The following is a 12,988-nucleotide window of genomic DNA, read 5'->3' as shown; positions in this document are numbered from 1 at the left end:
TTTATTTTTTTTTTTGCATTTTCTAAGGAAAGATTTTTGGATTCATTTAAATGTGAGCAAAACAATAACTCATTGGTCACTGCCACAGCCTCGAAAGCTCATAGAGTCATTAACCTAACAGTGAATGGAGTTTTTTTTTTTTCATATTTGTTGACCTTCTCTTACAGTAGTCTGCTGCTGTATCTGCTATGCCTGTGTACTGTGTTCAGGTACACAACTGCAGGTCAGTAACATTATCAAGATCAGAGCCTTCTATGATTGATCAACTCACAGTACAGAATACAGTCACTTATTGCCAGACTTACCTAAGTCTTAATAATTCTGTCTACACAGTTGCGGATCTCAGTGACTGTGCAGCTGCAGGTAGCATATGCCACACCAATGCAGACTGCTTCAAAACACGTGATGATAAGTTTCTCTGCATGTGCCGAATGGGGTACAGGGGCACTGGAGTGCAGTGCCAGGACATTGATGAGTGTACAACTGGTCTACACAGCTGCCACGTAAAAGCAGACTGCAGTAACACTCTGGGCAGTTACACCTGTTCATGTCAAAATGGTTATTCTGGTGATGGTTTCCAATGCCAAGATATCAATGAGTGTCAAACTGATAATGGTGGCTGCCATGTTAATGCACTTTGCACCAACAGAGATGGAGGAAGAGCCTGCAGTTGCAAGTCTGGTTTCACTGGAAATGGATTTCAGTGCACTGATGATAATGAGTGCACAAGACCAGGAATCTGCCACTGGAATGCCACGTGCACCAACAACCCTGGCTCCTACGTGTGCACATGCAACGCAGGCTTCAAAGGCAATGGAAATTATCTCTGCCTAGACGTTGATGAGTGTTCAGAGACTCCTGGTGTGTGCTCTGCTTTCTTTGGGTACAAAGGTTGCAAGAACCTGCCAGGATCTTACACTTGCCTCTGCAAAAGTGGTTACCAAAGCAACGGACAGACATGTGAGGACATCAATGAATGTGAAATCAACCTCTGCAGCTCATTTGCTGAATGTACAAACTTACCAGGTTCATATCGTTGTACCTGTCCTGAAGGATTTGTGGGAAATGGCTTGGCGTGCGTAGACATTAATGAGTGTGACAGAAAGAACAGCTGTGACCCCAATGCAATATGTACCAATTTGCTAGGAAGCTACGAATGCTCCTGCCGCCCAGGGTTCCTGGGCACAGGTACAAAGTGTACTGACATTAACGAATGTGCCACCAATAACATTTGCCCAGCCAACGCTGCATGTGTCAACACTGCAGGCTCATTCTTCTGTGACTGTGGTCCAGGCTACAGCTTTAGTCAAAACCAGTGTCTGGATGTGGATGAATGTGCCACAGGACATTGCAGTGCTTATGCCTCTTGTGAAAACTTACCTGGTTCATTCATCTGCGCATGTCTAGCTGGTTTCGAAGGTGATGGGTTAGTATGCGAGGATGTGGATGAGTGTGCCAAAGAAAGGCGGTGCCATGTTAATGCACTCTGTATTAATGTTCCAGGGAAATACAACTGCAGCTGTATGGTGGGATACACAGGTGATGGTGTATCGCAGTGCACAGATGTGAACGAGTGTCTTGTTGATAACGGTGGCTGCAGAAACAGAGCAACATGTGTCAACAGTAAGGGGTCTTTCTCTTGCGTTTGCCCCTCAGGCTTTCAGCTAGTCAATCGTACCACCTGCCAGGACATAGATGAATGCCAGCTTCCTGAAAAGGCATGTGGTATCAATGAGCAGTGCTCAAACATGGAAGGGTCATATTCATGCCAGTGTAAAGCAGGCTTCAGTCGAATCACTGACGGTTTAGACTGCTCTGATATTGATGAATGTGAACAGCAGAAACCTTGCCACCAGAATGCCACATGCTTGAATTTAGCAGGCTCCTTCTCATGTACCTGCAATCATGGCTTCTCAGGAAATGGCATTACATGTGAGGATATAAATGAATGTGCAATTGAGGGGATGTGCCATCTACATGCTAAATGCTACAATTATCCTGGTGACTTCTTGTGCATTTGCCACCAGGGCTTTACAGGAGATGGTTCCACCTGTACAGACGTGGATGAATGTGTCCTTTCAAATAATACTTGCCCAGACATCTCTGTGTGCATCAATTCCCCTGGAGCATATGTCTGTTCTTGTCTGAATGGCACAGTAGCATACAACAACACTTGTGTCCTCCCTAGTCGTGAATGTGATCCTGCCTGCCATCCACATGGACTGTGTCATCCTTCACCTTCAGAGTATCAGTGTGTGTGTGATGTTGGATTCAAAGGGGATGGACTCACTTGCTCAGACATCGATGAATGTGAAGAGAATGTGTGCCCGAAGAAAGAGACGCAATGTGTCAATAACCCAGGATCCTTTGATTGCATTTGCAAAGTGGGTTACAGTCTTAAGGGAACAGAATGCATAGGTATTTGCAATACACATGCATTTATAAAAAATAAAAATAAAAAGCATTTATATTTACATAAGCCAAGTTCCTGTGTTCAGTTAGCCAGGGAATGGCAGCATTCTTTCAATCTTTTCTTCTCACATTACTCTTTTCCCAACCTTTCAGATCTGGATGAATGTGAATCTGGAGTCAATAACTGCAGCAAGTTTGCACAGTGTGTCAACACAATTGGCAGTCATCTGTGTTCCTGTCTCAACGGCTTCACTGGTGATGGAAAAAACTGCTCTGGTAAGTTTTCCTTCCATTTCAAAATTAATTTTTTCACCTCTTTGCTTGCTTGAGTACTCTCTTCTCAGTCTTTTAGGGATTTTTTTCCTGACCCTTTCCCATTTTGGATCACTTATAGACATTAATGAGTGCCAATCCCAACATGGAGGATGCCACCCAGCTGCCAGCTGCACTAACTCCCCTGGCTCCTACAAGTGTACCTGTCCCTTTGGCATGACCGGATCTGGGTTTGATTGCCAAGATGTGGACGAGTGTACTGAAAACTCAACTTTGCCTAATAACTGCAGCCTTCTTGCCATGTGCAACAACACAGAGGGGTCCTACATTTGCAAGTGCATGGAGGGATACCAAGGAAATGGGTTTACTTGTGAGGATGTGGATGAATGTTTACCTCCCTCAATCTGTGGGAACAACATGACCTGCCAAAACTTTCCTGGAACATATACATGCACATGCAGCCTTGGTCTAGTCTATGATTTGGGTACCTGTGTGAATGAGAAGGACTGTAAGAATGCAACCAATGCATGCAACACCCATGCTGAGTGCAAAAACATTCGTGGGTCAAACTATTGCTCCTGCATTGAAGGGTTTCTTGGGAATGGTAGAGACTGTCAGGATATAGATGAATGTACACAAACAGGAGCTTGCCCAGAGTTGTCCCACTGTTTCAATATAGAAGGGTCTTTTCATTGTGACTGCTGGGAAGGTTACCAGTACTACGGGACACACTGTGTAGACATAAATGAGTGCAGTGTAGGAACCTTTACTTGCCCAGACAACAGCACCTGCCACAATACAGAGGGAGGGTATAATTGTTCATGTAACAATGGTTTCCTTTACTCTAACAACTCTCTGTGTTTGGATGTTGATGAATGTGCCACAGGGAAAGCACAGTGCCCAAATGCGTCCAACTGCCAAAACACAGCGGGATGGTATTTCTGTGAATGCTGGGATGGGTATACAGGCAATCAGACAGTCTGTGAGGATGTTGATGAATGCCTGAACAATTCTACATGTTCAGACCACAGTGTCTGTGTCAACACTGAAGGTTCATTCCTGTGCCTTTGTGATCATGGATTTTCCTCTAATGGTACCAGTAGTACCCAATGTGAGGATATAGATGAGTGCTCAAACCCAGAGTTTGGCACACTCTGCACTTATGGAACTTGCATTAACACAATTGGCTCATTTTACTGTGCTTGTGATATGGGATTCTGGAGCAATGGCACTAGGTGTCTTGACATAGATGAGTGTTCAGGATCAAAGAATGAATCCATATGTCAACCTCACTCTACATGTATCAATTTCCCTGGGTCTTATAAATGTAACTGCAACTTGGGTTATTTTCTAAACAGAACAGAGTGTCAAGACATTGATGAATGCCTAGCAGATGTCCGTTCCTGCACTGTCAACGCTGTTTGTGTAAACACAGCAGGTTATTTCCAGTGTCCATGCGCATCTGGTTTTGAGGCTCAGGGTCCAAAGTGTACAGATATAAATGAATGCCTTTTGAGCAGAATTTGTCGTCCCGATCAGGAATGCATCAATAAACCTGGATCATTCCAGTGCTCTTGTCCACCAGGACATCATGAGGAAAACGGTACCTGCATCGACAATAATGAATGTGCAAATAACTCTACATGCCACCCCTTGGCAAGATGCTGGAACACAGTGGGGTCTTTTACATGCCAGTGTCGCTTAGGTTACACTGGAAATGGGACATACTGTAAAGACATTGATGAGTGTTCCCAATCATCCTTACGTTGCCACAAGTCAAGCCAATGCATCAATACCCCTGGATCTTATGTATGTGTATGTGCACCAGGTTTTATTGCACTAGGGTCTCTTTGTGTGGACCTAGATGAATGTCAGTCCAATAGGGGTGGATGCCATCCTGCTGCCACATGCTACAACTCTGTTGGTGGTTTTCAGTGCCAGTGCGGCAACAGATGGAATGCCTCAACCAGAAATGGGCATGGAATGGATGGATGCATAGACCGAAATGAGTGTATCTCACCTGATATGTGTTATAACAACAGAACATGCACCAATTTCATAGGATCTTACAGCTGTGCCTGCTCTACCAGAGATACCCACTGCCCACAGCTGCCGCCAATGGGTGGGATATTATATTACAATCATGAATACAACATTTCTATATAAAATAATATATCTATATTTAATTTGCTGCTAAAATACTTTGGTGCAAGTAAATTATGCACACTCACATGACTTGAGATTCCAGTCATACCTTAAACTTAATCAACTTAAATTGACCTCAAATGTATTTTCCAGACAGAGATTGCCAACTTGTTATGTTGCGTACCGGTCAACCTAATCGCGCATGTTTTTTTTTTTGACCAGATGGTGTAGTCAGCAGTGGCTAGATGCCCATGCTAACCAGCCAAACCTTGACCTCATGGGGTGCATTTTTTTATATATTTTCACAGAAAGTGACATGTATCCATTTGGAGAGGAAGTAGGTGATGCTGGGTTGCCAAAGACAGAGGCAGATGGAAATTCTCCATACATCACTCCTCCTGCAGGCTTTCCATTCATGGGCAAAATATATGAGCGACTGTTTGTAAGCATGCACAATTAACTGTTCACGTTTTAATAGCAATTTAATGGTGAGCGGTGTAATATATCTGAAATTACCGAACTAATATACCATAAATAGCTTTTATAGGAAACACTGTTGCTACAGTTAGACTTACTTCTGTTTACATTTTAAAGGTTTTTTGATAAATTAACTTTTTCAGTTTTCAGATAACGGCTTGGTGCAGTTCCAGTCGGTCAGTGAGAATGAGAAACTGTTGCTCCCTGCTCCATTCCCAGACGGTTTCAATGGTAATGAGGGCCAGCCTATGCTGGCTGCGTTCTGGGACGATGCTGACCTTACCCTCGGTGATGGAAAACTGCTATACCAGGTTAGCAATGCAATAGATAATGCAACATTTTGTGGCCTTGCTTCTACTATGATGTTTTTTTTTATTATTATTATATTGTATTAATAATGTAAAAAATATTATTTTGGCAGATTTGTTGACCTGGTTATATAGGTGCTGTGCCAGTATTATAATTACTATTTTTAAACAGATTTCACAAACTTTCACCTGTCTGCCTTTGGTTGTACAGATAGTCCCACCCTAAACTCATAGCACCAGTTGAGACAATGTGTTGACACGGTTGAGAGAGCCACAGTGTTTACACTTGTTTACACAATGTTTACACAAATGGTGTGCATATTGAGATATTGGAAATTATAATTAAAATGTAATCTTTTTAAAATTGTAATTTTTATAAGTTTTAAGTTTTTATAAGTATAACTATATATTTTTGTGGTAATTACCTTGAAGTAAACTTTGAACATTCTCCCTTTCTGTCCAACAGGAATACCGTCTCCTTAATATATCTGACATCTATGCTGAGGCAATATTTCAAAGAACAGCACACGATGTTAGCAAATTTGAGACTCAAATGGGCAAACCCCCCTTTTCCCCCTCCTGGATTCTGAAAATCACATGGGATCACGTTCTGCCCGTGTCCTATCAAAAGATCAACTTCTCTGAGGTGAGTGTTAGATGAATGAACGGAACCAGAGCAACAGTAGCTATAATTAAGAATGTTTGTTACTGCAAGCATCACTATTAATATTATTAATATTGTCCATAGTTAGAGTTCGGGATTTGAACAAACTAAACCTAAGTATTAAACTTTAGCATTTAACTCATCCTCCACCATTTGTACTGCAGACTTTGATGAGGGTGTGCTATTACTTGATGTTCTATTATATTTCTAAGCAATTAGACTTATTTTTGCCTGGAACATGATAAAATTGGTTGAAAATTCGATAAAATTACATTAAAGTTACCATATCTAGGGGCTGGAATATCAAAGAGATATGGGGCAGACTCTTATGACTTGGGTCAATAAGAAGCCACAGTATTCCAAGAACACCCAGGCAACCACACCTTTCAACACTCTAGCAACCAACCACATATGAATTTAAAATGACATGGCAAAGCAAATGAGGAAATGGAAAAGCACAGTACAGTACAGAACATAAACGTTGCAAAGTTATTTCAGTCAATAGTGAAAAAACGTCTCAGGTTACATATGTAACCATGGTTCCTCGAGGGAACGAGACGCTGCATCGGAGGACGCTTAGGGAATGCCCTTCAGCGTGACCGGCTCTGAATCCTGTGTGTAATCAGTCCAATAGATGGGCGAGATGTCACAGGCGGGTGACGTAGTGACCAGGAAGCTATAAAAGCACGTGAGGTGAAACCGGCGTCAGCTTCTAGGAGTGAAGCAAGCGCTGGCAGAGATGCCGGAAGTATGGCCCCGAGACGCAGCGTCTCGTTCCCTCGAGGAACCATGGTTACATGCCATGGTTACATACGTAACCTGGAGACGTTCCCCTTCAGGAACTCGAGCTGTGTCGAAACGCTATGGGAACGAGTATGCCCACGCCGCCAGAATTACAAATCTCTGCCTAGTGTGGAAGCCTGCACAGCTAAGGCGAGAGAACAGAAGAGCCGGGAGTGGCTCGGATATCTAGGCCATAGAACCTGACAAAGGTGTGGGGCGTGGACCATCCTGCAGCATCGCAGATGTACTGCATTGAGACACCTGCCAAGAAGGCCTTGGAGGCCGCCACACTTCGGGTAGAATGAGCCTTGACCCCTAGAGGCGAAGGGAGATCAGAGGACTCAAAAGCAATGGAAATGGCATCTACTATCCACCGACTGAGGGTCTGTTTTGTAGCTGGAAGCCCTCTCTTAGGGGGACCATAGCAAACAAGCAGTTGGTCCGCCCTTCTCCACAGGGCAGCTCTGTGGACGTCTTGAGAGTGAGCATCTTAAACTTCAGTCTCATGACTGAGCAGTTCAACTGACGCAGATCTAAAATGGGACGCAACCCCCCATCCTTCTTTGGAACTATGAAGAACTGGGCTCAGTCCGGGCTGTAGAACCCGGACTCTGCTACGCGAGGAGGGACCACCTCGATGGCCTGCTTCCTCAAGAGAGTAACTACTTCTTGTTCCATGACCAGAGCCTGCTCGGGGCCCACCAGCGTGGGCGTAATCCCATTGAAACGAGGTGGAGGAGAACCAAACTGGATTCTGTAGCCTCTCTCTACAGTATGCAGGACCCACTGAGACACATTTGGCAGTAGTTTCCACGCTGCCAAAGAATCTACTAAGGGAATCAGTCTCTCGAGACTGACCTCTGGTGTAATGAGAGCAGCTGGCTCGGTGCCCTGTAACGACAGACCGGCAGGAGACAGGAGACGAATCAGCTGCTCTAGAGACCTCCACAGAGGTGGCGAGCCTCTTAGCACTGCTACGTTCCCGGGCGATGACTGAGAGTGGCGCTCGCGGGAGACTGCTGCGCTCTGTAACTCCGGCAGGGATAGCAGACCGATCTCCTGAGGGCACTGAGGCGAGACGGACACCGTGTAATGCGGTGAAACCTGCTCCACCCCAGAGGGGCCTGCCCTCATGAGCCCTGGGCCAGTGGCATCAGGACTTCTTGGCCGAGGACCTCTTAGTCTTAAGTACGGTCCGCAGATCCGACTTAGACTTCGAGGACCCCGACCCAGACCGCGAGTTTAAGCAACGCTCTGTTTTTGTGCCTCCCTGTATGATTGACTGCGTCGCCGAATAGGCCAGAAGGCGCAAGCGGGGCGTCCATGAGGCAGACCTTATCTCGTTCTTTCATATCTGATAAGGTCAGCCATGAATGCCTCTCCACCGCCACCATAGCTGCCATAGACCTGCCGATGGCGCAGGCGGTCTCTTTAGTGGCGCGGAGAGACAAATCAGCGGTCCTCCTGAGCTCAGTGATATCATCAGAATTAATCTGCTCACGCTCGTCTAGCTCTTTAAGCAGGTCGGCTTGCTACGCCTGTAACACAGCCATGGTGTGCAGACACGCACCAGCCTGACCGATAGCTCACGAGCGTCTGTTCTACCCGGGGCATCGTCTTATAACCGCGCTCAGTCATCCCCGCCACATTGCCATAATAATCGGAGGTGGGGATAAAGAGACGGGCCGAGAAGGGTCTTCCCCACGACCTCGACACCTCGGTGTGGAGGTCGGGGAAAAAAGGCAGACTCCGGCGCGGAGGTGGCGGCTTAACACGCAGAAAACGCTCGTCTAATTTACTTTTCTGCGGCTCAGCCATTTTCTCGGTGGGCCAATCGGTGTTCAATTTGGCCACCGCACGAGTTACCACCTCTAAAAGCTCCTCATACTGGGGCGTTTGAGGGGGCGAAACCTCATCGACGCCCACCACATCAAACTCCTCGGAGGAAGACCGGCGGAGCGTCGATCCCGTTCCCCGGGGGGAAGTAACCGCAGAGCGGGCTTCCGATCCCAGAGAACGGGCGCTGAATCTGGTGGGTGAGGAAGAAGATAGGGACTCGCCCGTCTCCATTCCCTCCACCAGATCCACCTGCGAACCCCACGAGTGTAATCGCCGCTCCACCTCGACGGAAGCGGGACCAGCGCCGCGGGGAACGCTAGAGAAGGCTCCCTCCGCAAAGAGAGCCTTCCGGGAGCGGAAAACATGCATAGGGAGACGCTCGCAATGCGGGCAGTCAGCTCTCTCGAGAGCCAACTCAGCATGTTCCGTTTCCAGGCAGACAACGCACAAACTGTGTGTATCCCCACCCGTAATATAACGTGGGCAGGGAGAAACACACAGCATGAAACGCTGCCTGCCCTCGCCCCTTATGTGTTTCTTTTTCTCTTGTGCTTTTGACATTTCTGATTGACAAAACAACATCAAATAAGACTCACAACAGATATCAGACCGACACACACACAGAGCGCTTGCTGAATGACAGAAAGCTGACGCCGGTTTCACCTCACGTGCTTTTATAGCTTCCTGGTCACTACGTCACCCGCCTGTGACGTCTCGCCCATCTATTGGACTGATTACACACGGGATTCAGAGCCGGTCACGCTGAAGGGCGTTCCCTAAGCGTCCTCCGACGCAGCTCGAGTTCCTGAAGAGGAACTGCAGGTTATGTTCTCATCTTACACAATATGAAAGCTACATCCTTTCTCTGACTAGATATGGGTACTAAATTTATGGACTTGGTGTAGTGTTGCTGTCCGCACCCAAACCCCCACTCTCGGGCCGAGAACGGTCTTCCCCACGACTTCGACACCTCGGTGTGGAGGAAAAAAGTTAGGCTCCGGCGCGGAGGTGGTGGCTTAACGCGCAGAAAACGCTTGTCTAATTTACTCTTCTGCGGCTCAGCCATTTTCTCGGCGGGCCAGTCGATATTTAATTTGGCCACGGCACGAGTTACCACCTCCAAAAGCTCCTCATACTGGGGCGATTGAGCGGGCGAATCCTCATCGACGCCCACCACATCAACCTCCTCGGAGGAAGACAGGCGGAGCGTTGAGCCCGTTCCCCGGGGGGAAATAACCGCAGAGCGGGCTTCCGATCCCAGAGAACGGGCGCTGAATCTGGTGGGTGAGGAAGAAGATAGGGACTCGCCCGTCTCCATTCCCTCCACCAGATCCACCTGCGAACCCCACGAGCGTAATCGCCGCTCCGCCTCGACGGAAGCGGGACCAGCGCCGCGGGGAACGCTAGAGAAGGCTCCCTCCGCAAAGAGAGCCTTCCGGGAGCGGAAAACATGCATAGGGAGACGCTCGCAATGCGGGCAGTCAGCTCTCTCGAGAGCCAACTCAGCATGTTCCGTTTCCAGGCAGACAACGCACAAACTGTGTGTATCCCCACCCGTAATATAACGTGGGCAGGGAGAAACACACAGCATGAAACGCTGCCTGCCCTCGCCCCTTATGTGTTTCTTTTTCTCTTGTGCTTTTGACATTTCTGATTGACAAAACAACATCAAATAAGACTCACAACAGATATCAGACCGACACACACACAGAGCGCTTGCTGAATGACAGAAAGCTGACGCCGGTTTCACCTCACGTGCTTTTATAGCTTCCTGGTCACTACGTCACCCGCCTGTGACGTCTCGCCCATCTATTGGACTGATTACACACGGGATTCAGAGCCGGTCACGCTGAAGGGCGTTCCCTAAGCGTCCTCCGACGCAGCTCGAGTTCCTGAAGAGGAACTGCAGGTTATGTTCTCATCTTACACAATATGAAAGCTACATCCTTTCTCTGACTAGATATGGGTACTAAATTTATGGACTTGGTGTAGTGTTGCTGTCCGCACCCAAACCCCCACTCTCTGTCCTAGTTTGTATTGTTAGAAAAATCTTGGGAAGTGTTTTTGCAATGACTAACAGGCCGTTCATGCAGGAGACGTTCTTGTTTTCAAAAACAGCTACACGGAATGGAATGGAACAAACCATGGTGGTCTTGAGACAGATATTTCAAAGTTAAAATACTTTTATCCTGGCAAGTAGGTCCTGTTTTAAAGGCCTTTAAATGCTTATCTTATAAATAATCATCCTAACGTCCTCCACAGACCAACACCTTCCAGTGCATTCTGACCACAGATGGACTACGTTCATTTGCTCTGCTCCGCTACAGTGACATGAACTGGGGTCCAGGGCAGAGGACTAATCATAACGCTCTTATAGGCTACACTGATGGTAAGAGCAACTTTCACAATGAGATTCCAAAGCCACCGGACAACCTGTTCAGGCCAGGAGGGCGTTATCGTCCCCAGACTGTCATGGGTAACACAGGCAAACTGGGGCAGCTGGTGTATGACCTTACTGGCTCCCCTGAAGCCAGCTCAGATCCTCAGAGGCAATGCCAGATATGGGCCTTCAATGAGCCAGATCCTAAAGAATGGGCAATAGGACTGGCACCTTGTCCTTGCACTCGTGTTCAAGCACAGGAGGACCTGGCTTTTAGCCTTGAGAATCCACCATCAGAACAGATGGCACAAGTGAGGGATCGGAGAGCTCTTAGGTGGGGTGGCAGCAGGGCCCGTGTCTTTCAGTCTATCCTGTTTAACAAACAAAGGGCAGGAAAGAGATGTGTGTATGATCCAGAGGGCCCCCTAGTGGCTGGATACAATGAACGGTTCTTCACTGAGGACAAGATGCAACTGCATATAGGTAAAGCTATTCCAAATATAATTTATTCTTATGAAGTTTGCAGAGGCATTGTAAGTTGAACCTGTAACCATGTGTTACCTGATCTTTTTATTGATTTGAATTTTTTTTTCATTCTGTCTTTGTTACAGACAAGGATCTTTTACCCTTCCAGTGGTGCTGTGTTCAGTCCCCTCTGTGTAACATGTACTTGGCAAAAAGACCACTAGACCGGTGCCAAGGTTACAGTTGGAATAGCTCTGACAGCAGTATACCTGGGAACAGGGGAGCACCAGGCATTGGTAAGAGCTCTAGGTCTCACCAACTCCCTCATTTATGACTACCAGCGGTGTAAATATTTGCTTTGAAAACAATTTGATTTCATTAGGATTCCTTACTTATGTAAAGCATCAAGAAATCTGACATTTGGTCACAATTTGGTGACATCTGCTAGAATTATTATGGGGCGATTTACAATTATTTTCAAATAGTGGAGCACAACACTGGAACTAGATTGTGGATCTGAGTTTGATGTATTTAAACATCTGAAAGTATGTCAAGAATTGTATTTTGGATAAGAAATGAACATGTAATACATTGTGTATTGTAGTAAATTATTATCCTGGGTGCACAGATGTTACATTTTGGCTGATACCAATAAGCCGATAATTACTGTCATGTTATGGCCAGTAAATTATAAATAAGTGATATTAAAATGTTATACTACTGTAATAAATAAATAAAACAAAGATTATTGGAGTAAAAAAGAAAGTACTATTTCAGTCTTTCTACTTCAAAAATTCACATTTAATTCAGTATGTTATTACCATTTCTTCATGGTCATTTGTGAAATTTACTAGCAATTTCTGAGTGAAAATTGTAAGTAAATTCTACACCAGATGTTTTTCAGTGTATGTAGTCTATACATAAAATTTAAAATAAAACCTTAAAAACTAAAATCAAACATTTTAAATGCTACAGGCATCACAAAATGATATGTACAGTATGAAATATGGATATTCATTTTGAGCTTTGCTAAAGATTACATTTATTATTAAATGATTAATGTTTTAAAGAACTTAGATAACAGTAAATGAAATCTAAATGTAAATAAAGGGCAACTGAGTATGCATAACTGATATGGTTCCTATATACTGTGTATCATTATCATACATTATGTAATCTATGCATTGCATTTTCTTTGTCAGATTTTATCATTTTACAGCCCTAATGACTACTGCTTGATTT

The 12,988-nt window shown here is 45.6% G+C and overlaps 1 protein-coding gene across 1 annotated transcript in view; it reads left to right on the top strand.

Annotated features, from left to right (window-relative positions):
* The first annotated feature begins 1,523 nt into the window (after positions 1-1,523).
* The window catches only part of LOC107678514 (mucin-like protein), a 28,331-nt gene continuing 16,866 nt past the window's right edge, over positions 1,524-12,988 (top strand). The window contains exons 1-7 of the mRNA XM_016473789.1: positions 1,524-2,418; positions 2,566-2,688; positions 5,139-5,272; positions 5,451-5,618; positions 6,082-6,261; positions 11,164-11,764; positions 11,893-12,042. Of these exons, the coding sequence (XP_016329275.1) occupies positions 1,524-2,418; positions 2,566-2,688; positions 5,139-5,272; positions 5,451-5,618; positions 6,082-6,261; positions 11,164-11,764; positions 11,893-12,042 (2,251 nt within the window). The remainder of the gene's footprint in view (positions 2,419-2,565; positions 2,689-5,138; positions 5,273-5,450; positions 5,619-6,081; positions 6,262-11,163; positions 11,765-11,892; positions 12,043-12,988) is intronic.

This window comes from Sinocyclocheilus anshuiensis, unplaced genomic scaffold (assembly GCF_001515605.1).
Source record: "Sinocyclocheilus anshuiensis isolate Anshui unplaced genomic scaffold, SAMN03320099.WGS_v1.1 scaffold536, whole genome shotgun sequence".
Classification (NCBI taxonomy): Eukaryota; Metazoa; Chordata; class Actinopteri; order Cypriniformes; family Cyprinidae; genus Sinocyclocheilus; species Sinocyclocheilus anshuiensis.
The sequence above is the reverse complement of the archived record's forward strand: the minus strand, read 5'-3'. Positions and strand labels throughout refer to the sequence as shown.